The sequence below is a fragment of the Erithacus rubecula genome (genome assembly GCF_903797595.1).
Source record: "Erithacus rubecula genome assembly, chromosome: 21".
NCBI classification, from domain to species: domain Eukaryota; kingdom Metazoa; phylum Chordata; class Aves; order Passeriformes; family Muscicapidae; genus Erithacus; species Erithacus rubecula.
In genome coordinates, this window is record NC_136673.1 from 9,690,119 (window position 1) to 9,717,956 (window position 27,838).

The window sequence follows — 27,838 nt, forward strand, 5'->3', positions numbered from 1 at the left end:
GGCTTAGCGCGACTGAGGGGGACGCGTCATGGGCGGAGCCTCCATGGACACGTCAAGGGGCGGGGCTTAGGGAGCACGGCGGAGGGCGGGAACTGCGGGCTGCCGGTAGGGGCGGGGCTTGGCGCGGAGGCGGAGCGAGGGCCGCGGCTCGTGGCGGTCGCGCGGTGAGTGACGGGCACGCTCTGCGGTGGGGGGAGCTCGTGCCCCCCGCGCCCCCCATCCCGCCTGAGGGGAGCGGGGGCGGCCATGGCGCCCCTCAGGCGCGACGCGGGGGGCGCCGTGGGCGGCAGGGGATGGGCAGCCACGGAGGAACGGGGCGAGCGCGGGGTGGTGCAGGCAGCACTGCCCGCGCTCCCGGGAGCTGCGCGGCCCTGTCCCCCGGCGGTTCCCAAGGTGACAGCCGGGCCCCGCCGCCGCCGTGCTGCCCTTGCCGGGAGCGAGCCGTGACCGCCGGGGCTCCGGGCTGACCGGCGGGCCCCATGGCTCCGCTGTGGGTCCGTGGGGCTCGTGGGGAAGGCTGGGGACACCGGGCACTGCTGTGCTCCAGGTTCGGTTCTCTGAGCTGCCCAATATAGCAGCACTGCGCTGGGTTCTTAAACAGCGGAATTGTTCTTGCGTAGATAAACGTCTGGGCCGCACCTCCGAAACAGTTTTCCACGTTCTCCTCGCATCTTGAGAAATGCACCTTTTTGTTGGCTTGTTTAATGGGTTTTTTGTGTGTATTGTGATTTTTTCTGTGTTTTTTCCCCTCCTGGAAAGCTGGTATTGTTATTTGCATTGTGAGACTGGCTTTGATTTCACCTTAGATCCAAATGATGTTGAAATGCAGGAAAACAATAATGCAGAAGGTCAGAATTGCAATAAGAGTTGATGTTTCCTGGCTTTGGATATTTGCTGGCACTGGTTGGGAGTTTTTACTGTCAGTTACTGACTGGATGTTTGAGTCTGATCAGGAAGTTGCCAGGTCTGTTGTGGACCTGAGTTTGCAGTAATTCAGGAGTTTATTGCTATGATTAAGATATAATCGATTCCACTTCTAAAGGGAGAAGATAAAGAGAAGTGTTAAGCAGCTTTTATATTGCAGAATGTGTGATGAATTTAGAATGAAACTTGGAAAGGGTCAGAATATTATTTATTTAAAAAAGAAACCAAAAAAAAAACAACCCACAATAATTTGGCATAAATTTTTGGTGGGAGGAAATTATTCCAACCTTGGTAAGGCAGGTGGGCATGAGCTTCCTTCCAGTGGGAAATGTGGTTCCTTGGATGGAGAGAGTTTGTTGCTTTGGCTCCTGTATTTCTGTCAGGTTGGTTGTTAAAAAAGTTTTTGTTTTTTAAGTGGTAAAGACACATGTGGCTAAGTCCTGGTGTGGCTCTTCAGTTTAGTTTTTTTAGGTGTAGATATCACAGAATCCCCTGAGCTGGAGGGACCCCCCAGGATCAGCCAGTGCAGCCCCTGTCCCTGGCCAGACCCCCCAACAATCCCAGCCTGTCCATCCCTGGTGTCCAAACGCTCCTGGAGCTCTGGCAGCCTCGGGGCCGTGCCCATTCCCTGGGGAGCCTGGGCAGTGCCAGCACCTCTGGGGGAGGGAAGAGCCTTGCCCTGAGCTCCAGCCTGAGCTGCCCTGGGAGAACTCCAGGCCATTCCCTGAGGACAGAGCAGAGATTGGAGCTGCCCCTGGGGAGTTCTGACCTCAGTTTTCCCTTCAGGATGAACAATCCCAGTGCCCTCAGCTGCTCCTCGTGTGGCCTTTTCAGACCTTTCACCATCTTCTTAGCCCAGTGTTATACCTGTATATATTTCCTATTTTTTTCACTGTTTTTTTCACCAGTTTTAATGCCAGTGTGGTGGGAAAAAGGCTGTAGCAGCACATCTTGCAGCACTCAACAAGCATCACATTTTAGCCACTTGTCCTTTTTTAATTTCAGCTTTGTTCATAGCCCTCATCTGTATTGGAGTGTGCAGTGGGCTTGTGGTTCCACACAGTTCCCAGGCAGAGGCCAACTCTGCCTGTTTGTGCTCGAATTCCAAGCTCCAGAATGCTTAGTCCTGCTTTTTGTGCCCAGGTGGATGAAACTCTCCTCACAAGTGTTTATTAAGTTGATTTTCAGTCTGTTTGATCTCAACTTGCCTCTGCTTGAGCCTGAGGTCAGTAAAGCTTTTCCAGGATTTTTCATGAGTAACAATATGGCATTTTATAAGGTAAGTTAGGATCCCAAATCCTGCCGTTTATGATGTAATGTTTCCTGGGGCTTTCATCAGCATTATTTTTCCCATCCTTCATTAAAAAGGGGGCACTGGGAATAATAAATATGTAAATGTTACTGTTTAAATGAAGATTGGTTTTGTAGCTGAGGATTTGTTGGTGAAGCTGCTGTACAATACAAAATTAAAGTGATGCTTTTTGCTACAAACACAAAAATAGTTGCAATAAGCAGGTTTTTGCTTCTGCTATCCTCCCCCAAAAATAAAATACTTAAAATACAAGAACTGGCCGGAGTTGCAGGCTCCCACACAACTTTATGTTGAGAATGGAGGAATTTTGTACAAACATTTCCTACTGAGACGTGGCTGCTTTTCATTTCATACAGATTTCTCATCTAGGCTGGATTGTTAACTAAGATGGGAATTAGGATAATTTCTGCCAATAGAGAGAAATTAAGTCACCTTTCCAAGTCACTTTTGCTCTTAAATTTTAAAAGCATCCCTGCCACTGTCTCAGACTTGCAGTTGTACAAGGACAAGATTTGTGGGTTTGGTTTTTTTTTTAGTTTCTTTGTTTTGGAGAGAGGTATGGGGGAATTTTTCACTTTTCCCTTCACAATGCAACTTGAAGGTTTGGATTAGTGAGACACTCTCCCTGAACAAAAGCTTAGTGCCTGGGAAGGGAGGGCATTGAGAATAAACTTTTGCAGTTTTATATTAGAAGTAAATGACAAAATCTACCATGTTCACACACTGAGTTTTAAGCAGGGAGGAGTTTCCTTTCAGCTGGTTTGTTTTCCAGTCAGACAAGAAGTCCAAGAAAAGACAAAACTTTTTGTTCTTTCAGCAAAATTGAACTATTTCTCCTTTCCTCCTTAGTTTCTCTGTTTGGTATTACCCACCAGAAAGCTGCCATGGCTCTGCAGAGCTGCCTTCCCTGCCTGCCCTGAAGGTCACCTGAAAGTTAGCAGGAGCCTGCAGCAGAATTTTGGGAAGTTGATCTGAAGCACATTGCCAGTGTGAGCTCCCCAAGTCTGCCACTTGTGGAAATCACTGGGAGTCTTGGCAATTTTTTCTTAGGGAAGGATGAAAAAGACTGAATTTAGTTTATGTTGTTTTTCTCTAGAAAATCCAATCTTAGTTAATCTTCTCCATTGCCTTTTGTTTCAATCTAATTTTCTGGAAATGTTCCCAATCAGGTCCTGGAGAACAAGATGCCAGTGATTTTTTCATTAACCTTTTTTTCATCTGAAAGCTGGAATCTGCTAATGCAGAGGATAATGGGACTAGTTATTGTAAACAAATTAATTTCTATTTTGGTGTGCTTTCTAAAGCCTTTCATTTGTTGGTCCTGGGATTAGACTTTCCTGGTTTAGAAGCCAGTCTAGAAGTGGGGGGTTGTGTTGAAATAGCTCCTTTTTAGTTTTCCTTTTTTATTTTTACAGTTTATAATGTCAGTTCCCATTGTCTTTTCTTCCCTGTGTTATCAATTCATGTCTTCAAGGGTCTTCAGCTGATTTCCAGTTGCACTTCAGCAACTGTGAGCCAGAAAAATGGCTTTGTTTTTTGCTCTTTTCCTCTCTGTGGATATAATCTTAGAAAAATCTCACATTTGCTGTATCACAAATGTAAATGTCATTTATCCTCTGCTGAAGAAATTACAAACATATAATCTTTTCACTTTATTCACATGACTAGAGCAGCCCTTGGTAGCCCTAGAGCACAGACCAAATGCTGTGATTGAGGCTCTTCTGTTCTCACTGCTTGTTCAGCATGTCCTGATACGAGTCCTGAGAAGCTGGGAGAAAACTGGGAAGAGAATGGAGGAGTTCTGGCATGGAGCTCACAGTGAGTGCCCCAAGCTCTCCTGAGGCTGTGGGAGAGCCACTTGACTTCCATAAACCTTCTTTTCCCACACTTACTCATTAGTTATCACAGATTCAGATCTCATTCCTCTGATGAAGGTATAAGAGCTTGGAATATGAGCTTTGTGATATATTTAGCTGATCTTTTGGCTAACCTGGATAAGGGGAACCTTGGCAGTCTTGGCACTGCATGTGTAAGGGGAAGGAGTTCCTGGCAAGTGCACTTGGAGGCGTTTTTCACATTAGAGACAATGTAATTGGACTGGGTCTGTAGCATTAAGCAGTGCTTTGAGGCCACCTGTGAGGTGCAGTGCTCATCTGAGCTAATGCTGTCAGCAGACTGGCTGGCCTGCTCAGAGAGCTGGGAAAAGCAGCTCCTGGCAAGGGATGCAGCTCCAGCCTCTCTGGGGAGAGGCTCATTGCTGTGACCCAGCCTTGTCTGCTGTCTGTGATTGCTGGCTGCTCTCAGTGCAGTGGGACAGTGGCAGCAGCTCCAATGGCAGCAGCTTGTGCCACCCTGGCTGCTCCTGGCTGGGCTCTGCCAGAGGCTGGACTGGGAGCCAGGGGGTCCCATTGGTCACTTGCTTCCCCTGTTAACCTTCCCTGCTCCCAAAGCCTTCAAACAGCTCCTTGACACAGCTGCATTTCCCAGCTTGCATCTTTTACTTGGGAAGGGAAAACACTCACAAACATGGAGCAGACTCAAAGCCAGTGCTCCCAGTAGGAGCCATCCCAGTTCACTGTGCTGCAGCCCTCGGGAAGTCACTGAAGTGCTGCCCTCGGTGTGGCTCCATGGGAAGGCAAATCAGCCCTTGTACATCAAAGTGACAGGGAAGTGGGAGCACAAGGTCCCCAGGGGCACAGCAGCCTCAGGATACTGTGCAAGTGAAATGAAATCAGTGTTGGTCTGGTTTTCTTGGCTCCCTTGTTTGTCTGAGCTCCTGGTCTGATGGATTTGACAGGAGGCTGAGTCACGATTTCTGGGTTTGCTGCCAGTAGGGTTTTATACAAATCAAGTTACCATTGGCTTTGGTTCCTTTTATTAACTTGGGGTAAGACATTATCTCACAAGGATGTGTTGAACTTTAGTGTTTGAGGTGGTGTCAGGTGAGGTTGAAGTGTGCTGGAGGAGCATGTTATAGATATTGTCAGGCAGAAACCTGAACAGCTGCAGACAAAGTTGGGAGTTCCACAGCTGCCCTCATGTTCCTGTTACAGGCTTGGTTGGCCCTTTTTGTGCTCTTTTCATAAAAGGCACAGAGCAGTGTCTATGGGATAGCCTTCTGTATGGGTGGTAAAGCCTAGTGCACTTGACTCTGATTATTTTGCTTCTAGCTTAAAAAAATCACTTGGCAGCAGCCTGACTTTGCTTAATTTTCTGAATTCCTCAAGTAAAACCCTCCAGGACATCACAGCAGGATCATGTGCACTGCTTGTCAGTTAATCCCATTTTGTGTAACTCTTGCTTGAAACCACAGTCCCCACCACGAGGCCCCTTGTGTTGCAGGGCACAGCACAGCTGTTCTTGCACTTTTTCTGCTTTGTCCCCTTTTTTTTTCCATAACAATTGTCTGCTCCAGCTTTCCAAGCAGAGACAGTTACCCTGACAGGGTTTGTCTCGGACACAGTGTTGAAGAATTTCTGCACAATTGATGATTTATCTGCCTTGTTATTTGATTGTCTCTTCCTAATGCTTCTGAAAACTGGCTGATAGCTTTGAAAACACCACATTTTTTCATTATGGGGCAGATAGAGTCACAGGGTGATTTAGGGTGGAAGGGACCTTAAAGCTCATCTTGTTCCACCCCCTGCCATGGGCAGGGACACTCCCATTGTCCTGAGTTGCTCCAAGCCCCATCCAGCCTGGCCTTGGACATTTCCAGGGGATCCAGGGGCAGCCCAGAGGATCTCTGGGCACCCTGTGCCAGGGTCTCCCCACCCTCCCAGGAAATAATTTCTTCCTAAAATCTTAGATAAGCCTGCTCTCTCTCTGTTTAATACTTAAATACTAAAATAAACTAAGCTTGCTTTGTTGTAATATTCAGAAGCAAGCAAACCACTGATTTATCTGATAGAGATAGGAATGTTTGAAATGTGTTTTGGTTAATGTGTTGGAAAGTAATCTCTGCAATGCACTTAATCAGATCAGGGAGTTCTAAAATCTTCTTGCACTTGTGCAAAGATCTCGTGAGGGAGACTCAGGAACTGCTTTTGCTGCTCTGTGGATCTCTGTGAGCATCCCAGTGCTTGGTCTGATCCTAAGCAAATCCAAGCAGTAGTTAATGATTAGCCTTTGATAGAGATAATGATGTGCTTGTCAGCATTATGTGAGGGTTGAGAAACTTTGATCAGTCTCAGACTTACTGCCTCTCTGGAGAAAAAGGCTCTGCTGGAATCAGTAGATGGAAAACCTGTTTCTGGAAGAGTAAGTACTCAGCATTTTCTACCTCTGAATCATTTCTGCTTTGGATTAGCAGCTCTGTGGCTGTCCAGGGGTTTGAAAATGATGAAAAAGCCAGCATTCAAAGCTCTTTCCCAGAGTGGTTTTTTGTCACTCTTGGGAAACTTTTTGATGGCTCTTGTTCTGGCTTTCCATGCCCTACAGTCATGGCTCTTCCTGTCAGAAGAATGTCACGAGGCCAAGGCTCTTCCAGAGATAGGTTCCTTTCCAGAGATTTGAGTTGATTGCTCTTTTCCTCTTCTTCATACTGGAGCTCTTCTACCTTGCTGAGACTGTATTTTCAATGACTCAGTAATTCCAATAATACTTCCAATAGTTCAGTTGCATTTTCAAAAGGAGAATGCTCAGTTCCATGGATTGGGGCTATGAATTTGTTCTCTTAACCCTTACAAGTATTTGCATCACTACCTGGAAGCTGTTTATGTGTCACTGTGCCATCCACTTGCTCTTTGCCAAGATCATGGATCAAGAGTAGGAAGGTGCCTCTGGTGATGGATATTTGGCCTTAACCATCTGCCAAAACAGAGATTGACTTCCTGGGCTTAATTAAAAACCCACTGGAATGGATTTTGCCAAGGGTGACCTGAGTTCTACCTTGTATTTTGCCCATGAACAGCTTGAGGCTTCTCAAAACAAGTTGGAGGCACAAAATAATTTGATTCTTGGCTGTGGTAGAACAGGTTCTTGTGTTGAGGGACAGTCATGGATGGTGCAAAATGAAATGGACACATCCATTTCTCCTCTTCAAGAAAAGGTATTTTTCAAAAAGTCAGTCTTGTAAACTCTTAGGTCTTTGATTGAAGCCTGCATTTCAAAGGTGACCCTGACAGGCCAGAGCAGGAGCTGGAAATGCCAGGTTATCCCAGCAGGAGCTGACATCAGCTTGTGGCTGTTGAGGCAATGTTTGACACAGGCTGGAACGTGGCAGCTGCAGGGAAGGGGAATGGTTCAGTGGGCACCTTAAAATGCTGTATCTGCACATGGACACACTTCTGAGGGGTAATTACAGACAAACAGCTGCTTCAATATGAAAAGAAAGGAGTGCAGTGGAATTGCTCTGCAAGGACATTTTCCCATGTGGTGCAAGGTGATGTGTGCCTGGCTGTACTGACATGGGAAAAAGTGTGTGAATCACTCAAACCAATATGTCTCACATAATCCATGTGGAATGGCCTCTTAAAAATTAACCAGGAGTTTTGGAGTGTGGTTTTCTTGTTTTTCAGATTCTCTAAACACCTGAAAGTCAGTTCAGAACTTGAGCAAGTGTTGCCTTTTCTGGGTTAAGTCTGATTATAATGTTGAAAAGCAGCCAGAGAGGGAAGGAAAATGAACTGTGTGAAAATGGGCAAGTAGGGTAAGATGTGGGAATCTCCTGTGGATCACGTGTGCTGGACTCCCTTTTATGAGGCCTCTAATAAACCAGTGCCATCCACTTATTGCCTTCAGGTTTAATTTTACCTGCATGGGACAAAGGTATTGATGCTGTTGCAAGATAAGGTCTGTAAGGAGGTAATAACAGATAACATCTGTAATCCTTCACCTGTGTTGAAGACCCACTAATGCACTTCTGGGATACATCAAGTCACTTTTGGCTCTGAGGAAACCTGTGCTTCCTTTCTGGGATTGCATTTTTTGACTCTGCTTTCATTTTGTGTCTCCTGAGATTATTTTACAATTTTATAGGGTGTAAGGCTTGAAGACACCATAAAATCAATCTGGTCAGAGCTGTTTATGCTGTGTGGCCTGGTGTGTCCTTCCCACTCCAGCAAACCATGGTTTATCAGGATCAACTTGCAAGTAGTTCCCTGTTCCTTAGAGATGGAATGCTTCTGAACGTGGCCACTGAACAGCCACAAACAATAATCTGTGTCCTTACCCTGTGAACAGACACATTTTTGTGGGAGACAGGCTCCTTTCCATATGTACAAGTGGTGCAGGAGGTGTTGAATGTACAGGAATCTGGATGCTGAATTAGTGGGTGTGTGTCCTGGTTTGAAGGACAGGTGTCTGCCAATAAAGGCAGGAGCTTCTTTTTAAATGGAGAATGTAAACCCCCTTCCTCCAAATTATTATTATAATAATTTTGAAATTAAGGGGCTGTCAGGCAAAGATAGGGGAATTAGGAATAACAGTTCTTTACTAGGAAAATTAAAATAGAAATACATTATTACAAAGAACAATCCCAAACCCTGCCAGAGTCAGAATCCAAGCTGACACAGTCAGTCAGTCAGGGTGGTGGCACAGTCCCATTCAATGGTGGCTGCATCCTCCTGCAGGGGCAGATGTGGTTCAGCTGGAGCAGTGCTCCTGGAGAAGGTGCAGTTTCCTCTGAAGGTGCAGGGATGATGTGGAAAGGTCTGGTTTTCCTCTGGAATCCAGTGGAAAGAAGGTGCCTTGGTGTCCAAAATCTCAGTTTTTCTCTGGGTAGGAAAGGCTTGGCTCCTGCCCTGGCTGGAGCATCTCCCAGTGGGATGATGGAATTTTATCAGCCATGCACTGGGACTCAGTGGCCATGAACAGGAGATATCTCCTGGAGGGAGGATGGGCTGTGGGAAGATAAAGATGATTGTCCAGCTGGTTTAAAGATGGCCCATGAGCAGAGAATATGTGCCAGGAGATCAGGGGCACTGCCACACCAACAGATGGTGATAGAATAAACATTTCTGGCCACATCAACCCAACACAGCAGGATAAAGAACCTTGTATGCAAATGGTGAGGTTTGTTTTTGTTTTTCATTTGAAGAGAAAACATCTCCCTTCATTTAAAAAGTGCCTGATATAGCAAGGAATACATGTTAGAAACTGTTGTTGATTAGGGCATATGAAGTAGGAAGTGAAATTTTCCACTAGGTCTGTTTTTTTTCTAAGGAAGCAGAAGTTGTCTAATACTACAGAATTCACATCTTGCAAGAGGGGGTTCCAAATATTAATCTTTTTTTATATTTAAAAGTTTTTGAAGAGTATCACAAGGCTCAGGACTCTGTCCCATTTGTTCTCAGCCTCCCCTGAGGCAGAAGGATGGCTCCTGCTCTCTGGCCATATGGATCACATCTCCTGGTCACCATTCCTGGGTTTGGTTGTGTAACATCTGAGCGAAAACCACCACTCAGGATAAGGAAGTATCTGTGTATTCAGGAATGATGTAATCTTGGAAATATGGGTCACATGGGCCTGCTTTTCTGTCTCTTCCCAGTGCTGTCCCATGTCTCCTCAGTGCTCAGGATCCTTGGTTGTCCTCAGCTGACCAGTGAGTGCTGAGAGTTTTTAGCAGGAGGTTCCCAGGTGACTCCTGACTGAGCACCACCCACCCTGCTGCTCCTCCATCACAACACAGCTCTTACTCCCCTGGCCTCTGAGCCATTCTGCCTTATGTCTGCCTAAACATCCTCCCTTCCTGCCAGGTTTCTCCTCCCTGCCTGCTCAATCCTGGGGACTTCATGACCTGGATTTGTGTTACTGTGTTCCTGTTCCTTGTGTACTGTGTTCCTTGGTGTGAGGAGGAGAGGTGAAGCTCTGATGGTGTGGCCTGCTGTCTGCAGACCTGGACTCGTTTCTTCAGAAGGCTCTGATGTGCACAGGGAGTGCTGAAGGGCTTCTGTAGATGCCTCCTGGGGATTGCCTTTGGAAACTTGTCAGTTCCAGCTCTGAATTCATGCTGGCATAGACTATAAGGAATTTTGCTGTCTGCTGTGCCTTTTATCCTGGATGTTTCATAAAGAAGTTGTAACGTGGCATCCTGTGCCAGTTTCTGGTGCTGTGCTGTTCTCTCCAGGTGACAGAATCACCAGTCAGCTTTGGTACAGCTTCTCCTCTGCTTTGGGAGCTGTGGGAATGGCAGTCACTCCTCAGCTCCTGCATGTCCTGAGGTGCCTCAATTCTGCCACTTTCCAGAAATGTCTGTGCTCTTCTGTGCCAGAAAACGAGGACAACTGCCTCATCCACCCAGACAGAAAGGGGAGCAGTGAACAGTGTGGGGCAAATAAGGGATCCAAAAGGCTGGTGATGGAAGAAATGAAAATGAAAATGCTGAACATGTACAGAATGGAAGAAATTGTGCTGTTGGTGGGCTTGAGAAGGACAAGGCACTCCTGAGTGCAGGAGTCAGAGCCTAGTGCAGAATGGATGTGCTCTGGCTTTGACATCCCAGAGGACTTTGGTGCCCTTGCTGGTTTTGCCCAGAGGGCAGAGCTGGCTGGAGCCAGGGGCTGTTCTCTTGGAGCAGTAAAAGGAAAAGGGGAAGTTTTGTGGCAGATGAACAGGGAAACTGAAGTATGGAAGAGATGTCAATCACCCTTTAATTGGCACCATCTTGCCACTATTCCTCTTCAACACCTGCTGATGTAGCAGCTCCCCTTTATGAATACAATCTTCACTGGCATTTATTGGCAATAAAAGCAACTTTGTGGTTGACAAGTCTGTTCCTGGCCCTCTGCTCCTGGTCAGTGTGTGGGCAACTCCAGGCCAAGCAAGCTTTGCATTCTTCCCTGAGCTGCACTTTGGATTTGCTTGGCTTATTATGGTCCCTGGCTGGGGTTGTTCAAGACAGCCAGGGCTGGAATGTGCTCTGATCCTTGGAAAGTGTCCCACTGAGGACTTCAGGTTAATTTGGGTTCATGCAGGTTGAAAGTATTTGTGTTTTTTCAGAATGGGAGCAGGTTGTTGCTGAAAACTTCAAGTCATACATAGTGTTCTTGATACCAATTTCTCCAAAACGAGTTTGCTGTGTCCTGTCTGGTTGTCCTTTGTGTGGATAAGAGTCCCATGTGTGGATGAGTGTCCTCAGCCTTGTGACAGCCTCCAGCATCTCTCTGCCTCCCAAAATTCCCTCCCTGGAGCCAGGCTTCTGTGACAGATGTGCTCTGAACAACATCTGCCAAACAGACTGTTTGGGAAACCTGCACCCTGTGGCTTTCACAGCAGCTGCCAGACCCCATCCCAGTGGAATTCCTGGTGTCATGCCCTTCCTACTGTTTTGCATTGGGCAGGACAAGGAGTGTGTTACATTTGCAGAGGCATGGGAATGATCCTGTCACATGTACCCACTGCTGTCCCCTGAGTCCCAAAGCCTGGTGTGCACCTTCCAAACCATTGTCACCACAGCAGAGGGCAAGGAGCTGTGCTGCTGTGCTGAGGGGATGGTGCTGTCCCATGTCCTGCCAAGAGTGGGGTGCTCTGGGGAGCACATGCACCTGCCTTGGGGACCCCAAGGTTTGGCCCAGCAGTTGGAGGCATGAATCAGTCTGAGATTGCAGTGCTTCTTTCAGTGGAAAATGTAATACTCACTGGGATGTGTGGGAATGTGAGTGGGATTCCTTTGTAGATGAGGGGAGTTTCTACCCCTGCATTGCTGACCTTGGATTTGTGAGGGACAGAGACAAACTGAGGTGAGAGTGACAGTGTTGGTTCTGTCACCTCTTGCTGTGTCACCTCTTCCTGTGCTCATGGTGGAAGTGATCTCACTGCACTTGCAAGGCAATGGCTGGGAGGTGGCCAGCACAAGCAGAGGGTGTTGCAGGATAGAAGAGGAATAGGATAGGAATGTTAAGTTGGAAGGCACCTTCAGGAATCATCTGGTCTGGCTGTCTGGTCTCAGCTCATTGGAGACAGTTGAGGATCACTCCTGGATCTCCATGCAGAGCTCTGTGTGTATTCCAGGTGTTTGCACCTGGGCTGGCTCAGACTTCTCTGCAGAAATGAGTCTACAGCCAGGAAGGGGCTGGCAAGGACTCCTCAGTTTTGCCACACTTCTCACAAGGATCCTTCTTTGACTGCTTTGTCAGCTCCTGGAGTTTCAGTATGGCTGAGGAAAGTGCTTGACCACAAGGAAGAATCAGCCTGACTCCCCATTATTTTGCCACCTGTACACAGCTCTTGCCAGCATTTCTCAGCCTTTCCTCTGATGTTAGCAGACCTAGAGTCTGAGGTTTTGTGCTCTGCAGGGTTGTTTTCAGCTGCCTTTCAGTCCATTGGGCCTGTGGGTAATGACATGGTTTGTACTTCACTTAATGAAGTTGAGTGCATTGTCCTGTAAAGAACAATCTGTCCTGGGTTATTTTTTCTTCTTGTTCAAAGATTACAGATTTCCTGAGGCGTCTGCAGAAGCTGGGAGATTAGGAATGACCATCCCCTTCTAGGGAAGCCTTTAACAGAGGGTGACCAGACAAGTTTGCTAGGAAAACAAACTCCATCAAAGGGCCATTATTGTAGCCATGCTGAGAGGAAGAGCTCTGGCCCCTCCTCAAGTAATGGGGATTGTGCTGAGTGGCTGTGACCAGCTTTGCTTTACTTGTACAGCTGAGGGATGCTTTGATTCAGGGCAGAGGACAGGACCTTAAGGATTGAACATATGCTGATACTTCATCATTTTGTTTTAATCTTCATTTGAATTAAACATTAATTAATGCATGTAACTGCATCAAGCTGCCAAATGATGTGGTGCAGCTCTAGGAAGTTTGTGTGAGCTGGAATAGTCTGGAACTGAAGCACTGTTTGGGGTTTTTGCTGTGTCTGTGGTTGCTGTGTGATGGCTTCATGTGGAGGGGGCAGCCTGAGCCTTGGGGACACAGCAGCCCAGTAAAGAGAAGGACAAACATACTGGTACAAGAAACACAGGGATTTGGTAAGAGTAAAACAAGGAAATGATGGCAGCCAGGAGGCTGAAGGGAGATGTACATCTCCTCCTGTTTGGAGATGTACCTCAGGGTGTGATTGATGGCCCCAGCCCTGTGATCTGCCTGTGCTGCAGAGAACACCTGAGCTCACCTCTGGCTTAAAGCTTCACCCCTAAACCTGTGTGGGTGATGTGGTTTTGCTTCATTCTCCTCCCACATCCTGCCTGTGGGGTTTGTCAGGATCACCTGAATAATTGTCTGTCTCAGCCTGGGCAAATCCCATCAGTTGTGGGCATGGCTCCTGGACAGAGGAGTGGTTTTGATGTGCCAAAACTTTGTCATTACATTCAGCAACCACAGCTGTGCTGTAATGGTTCCAGCTGGGATCCTCAGTGGAGGTGATGGCAGAGATCAGATCTGTGTGGATTTCTCCCCTCAAAAAACATGGAAACCCTGCAGATCATTTTAAAAGCCCATTCTTTGCCTGTGTTGTGCATTCCAGCTGGGAGAGCTGGGCTCTGGGTGCCTGTCCCTGCTGACTGCTTCCATCCTGGTGTGTCACAGGCTGCCCAGGCACTGTCCCCTTTTGAATCTGGACACAAGATGTTGTCTACAGCCCTGCTCAGCTCTTTCTTTGCCCATTATTCTCCACTCTCTGCTCTGCAGCCTCTGGCATCTCTGGCTGGACACCCTTCAGAGTGCCTGTGACCCTTCAGAAGTTCTGAAACCTGTGGGTGTGAACACTTCAGCCTGCTCCCAGGTAGAGAGAGAGGATGTGCCCTGTGCCACACTGTGTGCTCCTGCTTTGCTCTGCTGATCCAGTTTGGATCCAGCAAGCTTCCCTGATCAGGGACAAGCCCCAGGAAATCCAAATTTGTACAGCCTCACCCTCAGTGTGTGTTGGAGCTCCTGAGCTGTGCCCTTCTCTTTCCCTTTATCCAAACCCCTTCTGGTGAGTAGAGCTTTTGTGAAGCCTTAAACTTCTGGGAAAAATTTTAGGATGGGACTCTGAGGTGGTGAGGCAGTACTAGGGCAAACCACAGTTCTACTGTGAGCTCAAAACATTCCTTGAGTTCTTAATATAGCTCTAAGAGTTCCTTCTTCAGGAGTTGTGCAAGGGAAAAACAGAGGTGTGCAATTAAGTGTGCTGGGCACAGCACAGTCCCTCCCTGTGTCTCACTGCCAGCCTGGGGTTGCTGAAGCTGCCTGGGAGAGTTCCAAGGGGAATTTTCACACTGGGAAACAGCAGTGTGTATCTGTGACACGTGTTCTGCTGCATTACTGAAGAATGTGGTGTTTGTTCCCTGTGTGTTTAAAGTGTATCTTTACAGCTTGGCCCAGGGGCCCTGGCTGCCATTGCTGCCTGCTGCTGCAGCATGAACAGGTGGAATTGGTTTGTCCCCCAGCTCTGGAGCTCTGCCTGGGGTCCTGGAAAAATCACAAGTCCACCCATTTGGAAAGGAAGCAGTTAAAGGAGAAAAGTTTGCCAGGAAGCTGAATAAACCAAAAGCAGTGCTTAGGTCTCCTGCTGACGAGCTCAGTGGAGCCCACAGCCAGAGGCAGGGAACAGAGCTGCAGTGTCTGCAGGCTGCTGCTTCCCTCCCACTCCATTTACAGCACTGCTCAACAAAAAAGGGATTGGCCTTGGGACCACAAGCTGGGAGCCAGTGGAGCTGGGTCTGCCAGGGGCACTGCTGTAAGTAGAGCACTGGGAACTCCTGAGTGCCTTTTCCATTCCTTCTGTGTTTTTTCTCTAGCATTCCTTTGTGTCTTGCAGCACTGAGCCATATGTGATATGTAAGCAAGAGGTCTTTACTTTTCCAGCTTGTATTTTTAATAATTTCCCTTTGGCTTTCTCATAGCAACTTTGATTTTAATTCTTAGTAAATATTACCAAGTCTTTCTGGCTTGTTAAGGAGAGGAGAGGGACCCCCTGACCATGTTCTTGTTATCAGAGATGATGTGCTGAGAGGAGTCAGGAGGGTTCCTGTGCTGGCCACTGCAGCAGGACCCTCTCTGTGGGACAAATAACTGCTCTAAAGGAGAATAAAGAGGGGATTTTTAAGGCTCTGGTCCTTTTGGGCAGAGTCAGTGGAATCTTATTTCTTGGGTTTTCTGGACTGGTTTGGAAAAGGTGAGGCACTGTTTAGGAGGAAAGAGTTGATACTGTAATTGGCATTGATTTAGGGCTCCAGTGTTAATCCTGTTGGACTTCTGATTTGGAAAGGGGCTTCATTCCCTTTGGAACTTTAAGGAAGATCTGTTTGAGCTGATTGTAGAGTACTTTCTGGGAGCTTGGTAGATTCTTCTTATAGTGTGTCCTGTTTCTGCACATCCTGTGTTTCTGCATTGGAAGGTGTATTTTCCTTGGGTGTTTGCCACAGGAAAAACTGTGATTTGCTGTGAAGTTGCAGGACTCTGGATGAACACAGCAGAAGCCATAGACTGGGAAGCTGTGGAGGGGGTTATGTGTAAGGGCAGTGATTTTTGGCTGAGACCTGCTTGAAAAGACTTCTTTGGCTTTAGCATCAGATCCACTTGTTTACCTGCACTGTGTGTGCCCTGCCACCTCCTGCCTGTCCTCCCCTTCTCTGTGCCCTGCAGTTGGAAACTCCTGCTCTGTGTGAGGTGAGGCAGCAGTGGTTTGCTGTTGGAGGAGGGTGAGGTGAGTCCTGTCAGATCCTGCTCCTGGCTGCACTGTCCTGATCCAGCCTGGTCTCAGAGCTGCCATGGTGGCACTGCAGGGACAGAAACCTCAGTGTGAGCAGGGCCTGCCTGAGGTCCTGCTTAAAGAAAGAGAAGTCCTGTGTGGAGCTCTGAGTCTTGCAGTTTTCCTTAAAAATCTGAGGGGTTGTGAAATGGAGGCTGTGGCTTGTCTCACCTGGGGTAACAGCACTGAGAGAGAAAGAAAGAAGCCCTGGAGGAAAATTTCCTCATTCCTCTCTCCTGTTCCACCCTGTTTGTTTTCTTAGGCAGTAGGTTATGCACAGCGCAAAAAAAATCACTGTGTGTGTGTCCCTTGTGACAGGAACACCCTGGGGTCTGTCCCCCTCAGGTGTTCAGAGCACCTGAGCCTGGTGCAGCCAGGGCTGTGGCACATCCCTCTCCAGGGCTCCATGCTCAGGAATCCACTGCAGTGCCTCTCCCTCCCCGTGCAAACATGGAGCAGGCAACAGCCAGAGATCAGATCACCCATTCAGGCAGAAATACCTGCTGAAGGGCTAAACCTATTTAAAGAATTTACAGCAATAGAAACTTGTAGGGATTTTTTTTTCCTTCAGGTCTGGAGTCAGCCTTGTGAAAGCACCACCTTTTTGTGACACACAGAGCTCCACATCTATCAGCTGTGCAAACCAAGCAGGGATTTTCAGCTTCGAATATTACACACATTAACCTGCTGCTGCCCTATATATTGTTTTTTATCTCCATGCTTAGGTAGAGATCTCCTGAGTTGTAAATCAGAGTCTGATTGTCCACTGGAACTGATTTATTTTTAAACAGAAATTTCTCCACTGTTTGTTTTCTTCAGTGACACAAAACACAGCTGAAGTGGCTCAGGTGAGGTTATTTCCTCTTAAGCTAGTTAATGCCCCATCCTTTCAGGATCTCATAAAATATCCTTCAGTGTTGGGTGGCTGCAGCAAGGGCTTGGATTTGGTGTTATAGCACTGGGATAGCACGTGAGGCTCTATCCAGGTGAGCCTCAAGCTTGCCCTTTGTAACCTTATCAAGGCCTGCCCAGCCACAGGCAGCCACTCCTGAACACCTGACCATGTTCTTTGTTCCCACAGAGTAAATATCCTGAGAACACATCCACTGTTACTCCCTTTCTGCAGACAAATGATGATTAGTGAGAAGGAAAGCAGTGAGAAGCTGGACACAACCCAGCCAGAAAGGCAGTTTTTCATCTGGTAACCAGCCAGGGCTTCTGTGGAGCATTTTGGAACCTGCTGAGCTTGGCAGGAGTTTGAAATCCTAAAAGGAATAAATAATCATTGGACAGTAGTTGCTGGTGAGGATATTGTATTCAAAGGAAAAGCAATGGATAAGTCAACTGGGAGAGAAGAGGGACAGCTCTAAACTCTGCTCTGGGACAGGAACAGAACCCAGGGAACGGCTGGGACTGGGTCAGGCTCAGGCTGGAGCTCAGGGCAAGGCTCTTCCCTCCCCCAGAGGTGCTGGCACTGCCCAGGCTCCCCAGGGAATGGGCACGGCCCCGAGGCTGCCAGAGCTCCAGGAGCGTTTGGACACCAGGGATGGACAGGCTGGGATTGTTGGGGGGTCTGGCCAGGGACAGGGGCTGCACTGGCTGATCCTGGGGGGTCCCTCCAGCTCAGGATATTCCATGGTTCTGTGATTCCAGGAGATTTTGGCTGCAGGAGAGGGGAAGTTCTTGTGTTACGTCTTTCCTCTCAGCACATTTACCTTTGATCCTGTGGGTAAAGCACTTGGGCTATTCTTCCTTCCCTGATGCAAAAGACAATTTGAAGTTTGTGTGTTTTGGCAGAGGATTCCTTTCCCAAGTGTTTGGATTTTGGGACTGCAGCTCTAGAGCCTGAACAGGATAATCATTCATTCTCCAATTATCCCTTGGTGAAGTTTGTGTCAGCTGAGCTGCTGCTTGCATTGTTCTCTCTCCTTTTTATCTCCCCACAAACATTTTTCTGTCCTCAATATTTAAGCACAAATCAGGGACAAAGTGAGCTAAAAAATATTAACAGAAATATGGACAGAGAATTCATTCTGCTTTAGGCAGTGCCCCTGGATTCCATTCCATTACTTCACAGAGGATTATTGTGAGGTTGTCTGATGAAATAAGAGATAGGCTACAAACTTCACCAGCACAGAGATGCAGAACATCTATGCAACATCTGAGCTATGGGTTCCTGATGTCACTTCTTGGTGCTTCCCTGCATTATTTAATTTCTGTATCTGCTGGGTATTGCTTCTATCTTTGAGTTCCTCCCCAGCACTGCTGGCTTAGTTTCTTTACCTTTCCCAATCTTTAATTCCTCTCATTGCTCACTTTCATTTAACCCCAAAGCCCCTGGATTTCCCCTGTGTTGTTGGCTCCACAGGGCTGCACTGGCACTGGTGCTCTGGGCCACAAGGTCACTGTCACCTGCTGTGCCAGCTCCTCCACTGGCTGCTTTTCAGGGTTTTATTTGCTACTTTCAGTTTAGAAAGCTCTTCTAGAGTCTCATTTTCTCTCTTCAGTCTAAATATAGCCTTGCCTACCTGTTCAAGCACCGTGCTGCCTTTTGGCTTAAAAATCTGAAAAAACACGCTTCTAAACTCCCCTGTTGATTTTTGTGGAAGGAAGTCTGTCTCTCATTTCTTTCTAAACTTTAATTTGATTAAGTGTCCGAACTTTGCTTTTTTATTTCCTTTGGTTTTACTTCAGTGCAAGACTGGAGTGGGAGGGGACAGAGGATTCCAGGCAGGGTCCAGCTGGACAAATGCTGTGCTTTCAGGACTGACTGGTATTGCCAGATTATTTTCTCTCTATTGCTGTTTTTACCCTGATGATTTTCATTTCCCACCAGCAGTTGCCAGCCCAGGCAGTGCTGGGGCAGAATGCAGCAGCCATGACCCCAGGTAACCACAGAGGGTATTTTTATTTATTTTTTTAGTGTGTCCAGACATCCCTGATTTGTTGTAACCAGATTAAGGATTGGGACTGGCAGCCTCTTGAGTGTTTCTCTCACTGTGGGTAATGTGATTAAAGGGGAGATGTGGCAATGTAAAGCTCATGGAAATGAAATTGGATTGCCTGTGGCAGTTGCAGACCTTTGCCTGGCAGTAGGTTGTGTACCAACTAACACAATTTCTGTGTTAAACTGTTCCCAATAAAATGCATAACTGTCAATTAAGAGAAATCCTGTGATCTGATCCTTTAGTATATGCAATTTAAAGTGGTGCTTGTGACTTTTTTGCCTCTTGCAAGACTGCCCTTGGGAAGGGGCTCTGGTTTTTTCCTCGTGTAGATAAGAAATGTTCCTTTATGCTGACCACTTGCCCTAGGGGCCATCTCAATCAAATTAAGCTGCAGGGGGACACACCTCCTTTAAAGTGTCCTGCTGTGTGCTCTCTGTAGCCAGAGCAGGACCATGAGGAAGCTCCAGGAGTTTTCCACAGGCAGCAGTTCTCAGTGGCTTGGAATATTTTCTTGTGCAGCAGCAGCAGTAGAGAAACCACATTCTGTTTAGAAAAAGGCTTCATTTTTTGTTTGTTTTTCAGGGTCCCACTTTTCTATGTGCCTCTCTGAATCTCTCTGTCCTCAAGATGTCTCACCACATGAACAGTTCCATGCCCACATCACATCCTGCTGAGCATCACCACCCCACCACAGCCTCGGGACACGGGCACGGATCTGACATGATGATGATGGTAAGGGAAGTCAGAATTAACCAGAGAGCTTTTCCTTGTCTGTGGTTCAGAGTCACTTGTCATCTTAAAGACTGTGCTCTTGAGAACTGGAAATGAACCTGATCTTTGCAAGGTAGGAATCCATCCAGGTTAAACCCACATGCCACTGTGGGTCTCTGGAGTGAAGGAGCAACATGAGGGATACAGAGCAGGAAATGGATTTCAGAGCTGAGGATCCTTTGGCAAAATTGTCATTTCTTGCAGAAACCTTTCCAGCAGCCAGCCTGCTGTCTGCTCTGCAGCCAGCTAAGGCAGAAATGCAAAACAAGAGTTTTCCTGCAGGAAATGGGTGGATGGAGGTCTCCAGGCTGGCAGGGAGAGCCCCAGGCAGCCCTGAGAGGATTGCCCAGCAGTGAGGGGCTGTGCTGAGCTCCCTCTGTGCCCTTCCCTCCTGAACTCTCAGAGCACACTGGGTTTGGGGAGCACAGCACTGCCAGGGCTCTTTGCCATCTTGGCATTAAGGCTGCACTGGTCCTGATTCCTGCTGCTCCAGCTGACTTTCATTCCAGCAGGTTCAGACTTGTGCATTCTGGCATCACTGAGGCTTTGCAGAGATCCTGGCCAGAGTTTCTATGGAGATGACCAGAGGATCAGTGTTTGTGTGTAGCCAACTCTAGGAACTTTTTCAGCTTTTGCTTCATTTCCTAAATACTTTTGGATCAAGTTTCAGATTATTAAAACATGTTTGTTTATGATTAAATTTCAAAAGGAGGGGAGAGAGGTCATATTTGCATCTCAAATAAAAGTGTTCTCAGGAGTAGATTTTGCAAACCTTCATCTGGAGTTTGTTTGCCAGCTCTGTGCCTGAGGAGAGAACCAAGAATCTCTGCTTCTATTTCTATTGCAAGCAGTGTGACAGCAGGAGAGGAGAGCACCAGAAGAACCTTGGTGGGCATGGCCCACGTGGAGCTCTCAGTCCAGCCCTGCCACTGCTCTCCTTGTGGAGCTCTTCCCACCAGCTCAGATCAGTGTTGACATCACTGGGCCATTACTTTCCATGTAAATATAATTTCTTTACAAATGTCAAGTGTTCACTGGATAGTTACAGGACCCTGCCTTGCCCTGCAGCTGAAAACTGAGTAATTGCACAAGATTTTGAATTCATATTGCAAATAAATCTGTCAGGGAAGGCAGTACATAGGTACAGCATGTTAGATAACAGACTGAGCACATTTAATGTGTGTTTTCCATTCCTCACTGGTACCAAGTAACAGGCTCAGGTTCAGCTGCAGTTCATTGATTTATGTGGGTTTTGTTTTAAATGTAAATATGTTCAATTCATTGAAGAGATGAAAAGTACTCTCTAAAAAGTGTTTTACAGTAATTTCTGCTCTGGGGGAAATTGAGAGATTCTTATGGATGCTGAAATGAATCATAATTCTGAGCCTCAGCAAATAACCTTAATTAAGCAATGAGGGAAGTTCAAAGAGAAGTTCCTCTTGCTTGGTCAGGACTTCCCATGTGAAAATTCTGTGTGCAGCTGTGCCCAAGACATGCCAAATTGTGTTTACCTAGATGGGAAGTTTGTATCACCTCCAGCTGGCCTGGGGGTCTTTGATGTCTCCCCTTCCCACAGCATTCACTGTGCAGGCTCAGGAGCCATTTTCACCCAGGGGCAGCTGTAGACTGGCTTTTCCTCCTTGTGTAGCTGTGTTTAGGCCTCTGTTTCCCATAGGATTTTGGGAATTCCATAGGGAGACAGCACTGATGGCACAGGACTCACCTGTACAACCCTTACCTGTATCACACAGAGCAGGGCCAAGTGGGGAAGGGAAGGTGCCCTGTACCCCAGTTCCTGAGGGGATGGGCAGGCAAGGAGGAGCTCCATGGAGACATCCCAGTCCCTGATGTCTGATGCTGAGGAGAAGAGGATCTCCAAAAGCAAGGAGAAGGCACTTCTGTGAAGGACAGGGCCTCCTGCCCAGGGCTGCTGAAGGAGCTGGAACTGCAGCCTGGAGCATCTCATCCCTGTCTCTGGTGTGTGTTACACCACATCTATGGAGAGTTCCTTGGTGTTTTGCTGGTGACCAAATGAACTGATCTGAGTTCTTGTTCTGATACAAACCCCATTGCTACACCTTGCTGTGAGCTCCTTGGGATGAGCTCTTCAGGCTCATCTTGGTGTTCTTTGTGTTTTGGGCAGGCCATGACTTTCCACTTCAGCTATCAGAATGTGCCATTGCTGTTCTCTGGACTTACAATCAATTCTCCTGGAGGTTAGTAACACTGTCTTGTGCAGTCCAGACAAAAGGTTTGCAGTTGGTGTTTCAGGATTCATGTTTCAGGAATTACTTTGTTATTTGTACTAAAAATGTATGGTCATGCTGTGTTGAGTCTGGTTTAAATGACATCTGTGGGGAAAGAAAAGTGGAGATATTTGTAGAGTTTAAGAGTTTGGTTTTATTAGCAAAAGTGATTGCTGCTTTTGCTTTGTGGGTGAAATTGCAGTGAGTGTCTGGGTGAAATTCCCATTTCCCACCTATCTGTGCATGCACACGGAGCTGGGCCTTACCTGTGCAGCACAGTGGGGCTGTTCAATCCCACAGTGACTGTGCTGACTCATTCTCTTGCCCAGAGACAATCATGTTTCCACTCTTGTCAGAAATGGCTGGTGCTTTTGTGGCTGTCTTCTTCCTGGCCATGTTTTATGAAGGCCTCAAGATTGCCCGGGAGTGTCTGCTGAGGAAATCCCAAGTCAGCATCCGCTATAACTCCATGCCAGTGCCTGGCCCCAACGGCACCATCCTGATGGAGACACACAAAACCGTGGGGTAAGGGCTGCACTTCATTCCAGAGCAAAGCTCTGCAGGTCAGACTGGCACAGGAGAAACTTTGTGCAGCCAGGTTTGATCTCTGGAGTGTCCTGGCTACAGACTGGGGGCTGGGGAACACTGGGCACCCTCAAGTATGGGGACAAAAGGAGGAAAGCAGCAAGGAGCCAGATGAGCTTGGGGTTTTTGTCATGAACGTGTTTGGGGGAGTTCCCAGGAACAGTTTGGGTGTTACATCCAGTGACCCTGGCAGAAAACACTCAGGATCCTTTTGTTGACAAGTAGTCAAGGCCTGTGTGCATTCAGCTTTTGAATGGGGGGGGTAAAAGAAGCTTGGCAAAGTCTGTTTTTCAGCTAAAAGTTGTGTCCTCCCAGCAAGCTCCTGCTTGCTTTGCTCTGTGAGCAAAACCACAGCTCCAGGTGCCAGCTGCACCCAGGAGTCCCTGCCCAGGCTGGTGCCACCTTCTCTGCCATCCCACACCCACCTTGCTGCCCTGGCAGCTTTCTCTTCGGGGATGTGCATTCCCCACCTGTTCCACTTGCTGACTTGTTTGGGTTTGTGTTCCCAGCCAGCAGATGCTGAGCTTGCCCCACCTGCTGCAGACTGTGCTGCACATGATCCAGGTGGTGGTCAGCTACTTCCTCATGCTCATCTTCATGACCTACAATGGGTACCTGTGCATCGCCGTGGCTGCCGGGGCAGGCACTGGATACTTCTTCTTCAGCTGGAAAAAGGCAGTGGTGGTGGATATCACAGAGCACTGCCACTAGCACTGGGTGTGCCTCTCCACCCCATCCCTGCAACAGCAGCTACCTGAGGACTGGAGCATTCCTAAGCTGCCAAGAGAATCATGATAAAAAAAACCAACTGGAGTTCACCATGGGTTCCTGGAGGGATGCAGGGATGTGAGGAGCTGGGACAAGCTGCTCCTCTTGACTCTTGAGAGTCCACAGCAGCCATTCTTGGCCAGGATTTGCTTCATTCTTAGATTATGCTGTGATTGAAATTAGTTGGCTGACAGAACTGTAGAAATTATTATTCTAAAAAGAAAAAAACGTTTTATTTTTAAATTCTAAATGCTCGTCAGTGAGGGTTTAATGAATGTGAGGAAAAGATCAAAGTTGCCAATAATGTGTGAATGGCTGTTTTAATTTTGATTTTTTTTCAATGTGTACATAATGCCAGGGGATGAGATTGCCCTGGCATTGTGGCTTTTGGGGCCAATGACACCTTTTGCTATAGGACTCAGCCTCTGAGAAAGATTTGGTGCTGCACATCAGATATGCTCAGGTGTGTCCTGGCAAGGGAGGGCTTTGACCCAAGGATGTGACTTGTGTGCTTCAGGGCTTGGATGAACCTGCCCTCTGAGCCCACCAGAGTCTTGTTAATCTGATGTATCCAGCAGCTTTACTCACCCCCAGGGAGAACACTTGAGTTTGGCTGCTTTCCCTTCCCAATTATGGATCAGATGCAGGATAATAGTTCTGTATTTGCAGGGCTAAAATATTCCAAATAAACCATTGATCCCACAGGTACTTAATGTGGAACTGCACCTGGATGGAAATAGAGCTAAGCTTTGCATTACTAGAACTGGTTCTGTAAATGAGGCAAGAGCTAAATAATGATTTTGTGACACTAAAGTTAAAATGGCTGGAGGGTATTCCTGGATGGAGGTGAAGGGGGAAAACAACCAGGTTCCTGTGCAGGAGAGATTTGGGGAAGAGGAGTAGGAAAATATAGGATTACAGCAGCCTTCAATGTCTCTTCAGGTGAAATTTGGAGCAGCCTGGGTTAATCAAAAAGTGCTCCTGACCCAGATGACTCCTCTGTGTCTTGATAATCACAGTGTGCCCATGCTGGAGGTGCAGGTTCTCCTGAGTGCAGTGGGGGACTCAGTCAGTGCTGTGAGCTCTGCTCAGTGCCCAGCCAGGACAGGCTGTGAGGGGGCAGAACCACCCTCCTGCCTGTCTGTGCCAGGCCAGGCTTGGGGAGCAGCTCTGGCTTAGCACCTGGAGGTTAAAAAAGTTCTGCAGAGTGTGATGCAAAGCTGGAGTCTTCCCTCTACCCAGCTTGCCCAGTTTGTGCCTGTAACTGGCCTGGAAGAGAAGACAGTGGGAATTTGGGAAAGGCACTGACAACAGACCCCACTTTGAGACTGGGACTGGTGTCTGGAGATGCCATGAGAACAGGAATCCTGCTGGGATAAAGGCCCTGGGCACACACAGGAAGGTTTTTTCCCCTGAAGATGCTGCTGGTGGCTGCTGTCAGTAGCTGTGTGAGCAAAGTGAATCTTTGGACATTTTTTAGTCCCTGAGCCTTAGAGGGTGAGGCCATCCCTGTGTACTTGGGTGCTCCATGGTGCTGGTGCTGCTGTGCACACCCTCCCACCCTCTGTAAGGAAATCCAGTGCTGCTGCTGCCAGGGCTTGAATTGCACCTCCCAAAGTCAGCCCTCTTGGGCTGATACCAACTGTTTATTTGGACATCTTGTTTTCTCTAGGCAGTGCAACTAGAGAATAAAAGGAGATGAGTTAAAAGCAAGCTTAGGTTCCTAAATAGCTGCTTTCTGTAACAAATTCACATCTGGGTGAAAGAGGCAAAGTTATTTTCATGGAAAAGTTCTAGCCACCTCCTGCTGAGAGACAGGAAAAGTGCTTCCTTCCCCAGTCTGATCTTTGCAGGGAGTTGTGTCTGTGACAGAGCTGGTGCCCTCTGTGCACCTGTCACAAAGGTAAAACTCTCCTGTGCCCTCCCAGGCAATCCTGGGAGGGGAAACCTGACCCTCCCCATATGTGGAGAGCTGGGAGGAATGTTAATGTTGGACAGAGAAAATGGACAATCCCTTCCCACTCCTGCTGGAACTGAGAGGAAATCCAAGTGTTTGTCAGAGAAAACTGGAGCTGTTAAAAGCTGGAGGTGGTGCTTGGTGTTGTGGGAGGTTTGCACTGCAGGGCTTGACCCCTGAAGGAGCTCAGGGTGACATTGCCACTGCTGCCATTGGTGTTTCTGGAAGGGGCTGGAGTTGTTGCCATCACAATCACAGGCTGGAGTGAGGAGTGGCTGTGTGGTGACACTGGTCACCTCAAATACCTCTTGCTGTGTCTCTCTTTGAAACAGAAGCTCCTTGGCCTGATCTTGCTGTCAACTTTTTAACCTCTTTTCTCTGTATCCAAGTGACCAGGCTTGAATTCTCTGAGGGATGACTTGGAGATCAGGCTGTGGCTCTTGGAGTGTCAATCTGGTTCTTGTTAAGCTTTTCTGCCTCGTTTTGCTTGTACCATCTGTGCTCCTGGAATTGTTTCCCCCAGGATGAGCTTCCCAGGCTCATCCCCTGCCCATGCTGTCCCAGAGAGGACACACAGCTTTCTGTAGCACCCCTGGGCTGCCAGAGAAGATGAGAAGAGAATCTATGAGGAGAGCAGGGTGAGGCTGTGTCCCCTCTGCTCTTGAGCTCCCTGATGGCAGCTGGGGAAGGGGCATGTCCAGGCTGTGCTTCCCTCAGTTCAGTGTCACCATCCAGCCTCAACCTCCCCGAGTCCCAGCCTCCCCTTACTGCCAGATGCCACCACAGTGTGTGCTCAGCCTGTGCTGAGCTGAGCTGAGCCTGAACTCAGTAGAGCCTGTGCAAATCCCTCTGGACAGGAGGGATTCAGCCCCTCTGCTGAATTTGAAGTTGCCCTGGTAACACAGGGAGGGGAGGGCTGGAAGGATGACCAGGCCTGGGTACTTTAAACTCCTGTGTTGACACACATGTAGCATGTTTGGTGTTCTGTCCTGCCTGGGGGTGGCATCCTGTGCCTGTGCCCTGATGTTTGCTCTGCACACGCTGTGCCTCTGGATTCTCATCAAGGAGGGAGCTCAGAGCATCCAGGCCATGTCCCTCAGTGGGCTTCTGTTGCTTTTCTTTGAGTGCCTTTTGAGTTTGTCTGGAGCCAGTCCCACCCAATCCAGCAGGATTTCTAGTTTTGTTTACAGTGGACTGTCAGTTTTGTTTTTATTCTTGTTCCATGTGGCAGTAACTTCTCTGTGTTACTGTGAATATCAAGAATCTCCTGTACATAATTAACCAATAAAATAGATTGCATTTTACTGTGCTGGGAGTGTATTTTGGGAATAGTCCTCAGTGCAAGCCTCAGAGGGAGCAGCAGGCCGAGTGCTCCTGTTCAGGTGCTGTGGGATGGGAGTGAGGAGCAGCATCCTCTGGGCCTCCCCAGCCCCCAGGAACGTGCCCTGGAGCTGCTGGAATGGGAACGTGGGGATTCACTGGGAACTCTGTTCCAGCTCAGTCACACTTTGCAGGTGTGGGAGGGATGGAAAGAGGAATTGGTGCCTCCCAGTTCTGCCTGCCCTGGAGAGGGAAGAGTTGGGGAGAGTTTTAGGGAGCTGTAACAACCTGCTGAGGTGTTGTCCTCTGAGAGCTGGGGCCTGCAGGGAGTGCCAGCAGTGCACCCCTCTTCATTTTATTTGGAGTTGGACAGGAAAAGCAGCTCTTTCCTAGGCCAGTCTGGGGCTCTTTCTAGTTGGAAAAATGTGAAGTTCTGTACCTTTCCCCAGCCTGACATGAAATTTGATGCACCTGCAACACGAGAAGCCTGAATTTAACTTAGGTCCACTTTGGAGGATTCTGAAAAACCAGACTTGGTCATTATGCTGAAGATGGTAGGAAACAGCCCTGGCCAGAGGCAGGGAGTGGCTCCAGCCCCTGAATTCCCTGCAGGTATCCTGGTGCAGGCCCAGGGCTGTGCCAGCCTGCCCTGCTCCTTCCCCAGGCTGCAGGGAGCACCAAGAAGCTGCTCAGATTTTTAAGTTGTTTCCTTCAGCTCACCCCACTGTATACCAGACTTCTCTTGAGTGGGCTCTGCCCCAAATCTCACCTTCATCTAAATAAAATCTGACCTCACCCTGCCCTGGCACCTGATGAGGGTAAATCCAGGGACCTGCTGAAGGAATCAATGTGCCCATGGCCTTTTCACGTGTCACCTTCCTTAAGGATTTATATTTGTATTTGGTGGCCTTTGATCCAAGCAGCAAACAGCCCTGAGCTCCACTCCAAAGACAAACCAGGGCAGCAGGGCTGGATGGAGGTGGAACAGAGAAGTGTAAAGGAAAAGCTGCTCAGCCTGAAAATACAGGATATCACTGCACAACCATGGGCCCAGCCCATCATCCAGGTCTGCAGCCATTCCCTGCTCAGGGCTCAGACCACATCCCAGCTGTGACAAGGATTGGGAAGCAGCTGTGGGATCTGTTTGGGACTGAGTGATTGAACAGACAAGGGATTCTTTCCTGGTTGCTCGGGAAAGGACAGAGCAGTGCCTGGCACCCAGAACTGTGGCACCTTTATCCCAAAACACTCATCAGACACTGCTGGGACCTTCTCCTCAGTGGGGCCACCAGCAGGTAGGACTGGAGGTTCGGGTGGTCACACTCCACTTGCTTTAAGATCACCAAATGACTTTTCCAGAGGATCCTCCCGCAGTGTCTCATACTCCTGC

At 48.0% G+C, this 27,838-nt stretch overlaps 1 protein-coding gene across 4 annotated transcripts; it reads left to right on the top strand.

Annotated features, from left to right (window-relative positions):
* Positions 1-61: 61 nt before the first annotated feature.
* On the top strand, positions 62-26,432 carry SLC31A1 (solute carrier family 31 member 1). 4 transcript variants are annotated; one of them, XM_079324271.1, is made up of 5 exons: positions 62-164; positions 19,384-19,533; positions 21,716-21,788; positions 22,175-22,343; positions 22,913-26,432. In XM_079324271.1, the coding sequence occupies exons 2-5, from the start codon at positions 19,429-19,431 to the stop codon at positions 23,112-23,114; spliced, it is 549 nt and encodes a 182-aa protein (XP_079180397.1). In that variant the 5' UTR covers positions 62-164; positions 19,384-19,428; the 3' UTR covers positions 23,115-26,432. The 4 variants fall into 4 exon arrangements, with proteins under 4 accessions (XP_079180397.1, XP_079180398.1, XP_079180399.1 ...); XM_079324272.1 differs by lacking the exon at positions 62-164 and adding an exon at positions 6,396-6,496; XM_079324273.1 differs by lacking the exon at positions 62-164 and adding an exon at positions 14,419-14,839.
* The last annotated feature ends 1,406 nt before the right edge of the window (positions 26,433-27,838 follow it).

Bases quoted from the DNA above. Each gene is read 5' to 3' on its own strand.
- SLC31A1 (XM_079324271.1), top strand. From the start codon at position 19,429: ATGTCTCACCACATGAACAGTTCCATGCCCACATCACATCCTGCTGAG. The intron at 19,534-21,715 runs GTAAGGGAAGTC...TGTTTTGGGCAG, and splicing joins GATCTGACATGATGATGATG to GCCATGACTTTCCACTTCAG. The intron at 21,789-22,174 runs GTTAGTAACACT...CACTCTTGTCAG, and splicing joins TACAATCAATTCTCCTGGAG to AAATGGCTGGTGCTTTTGTG.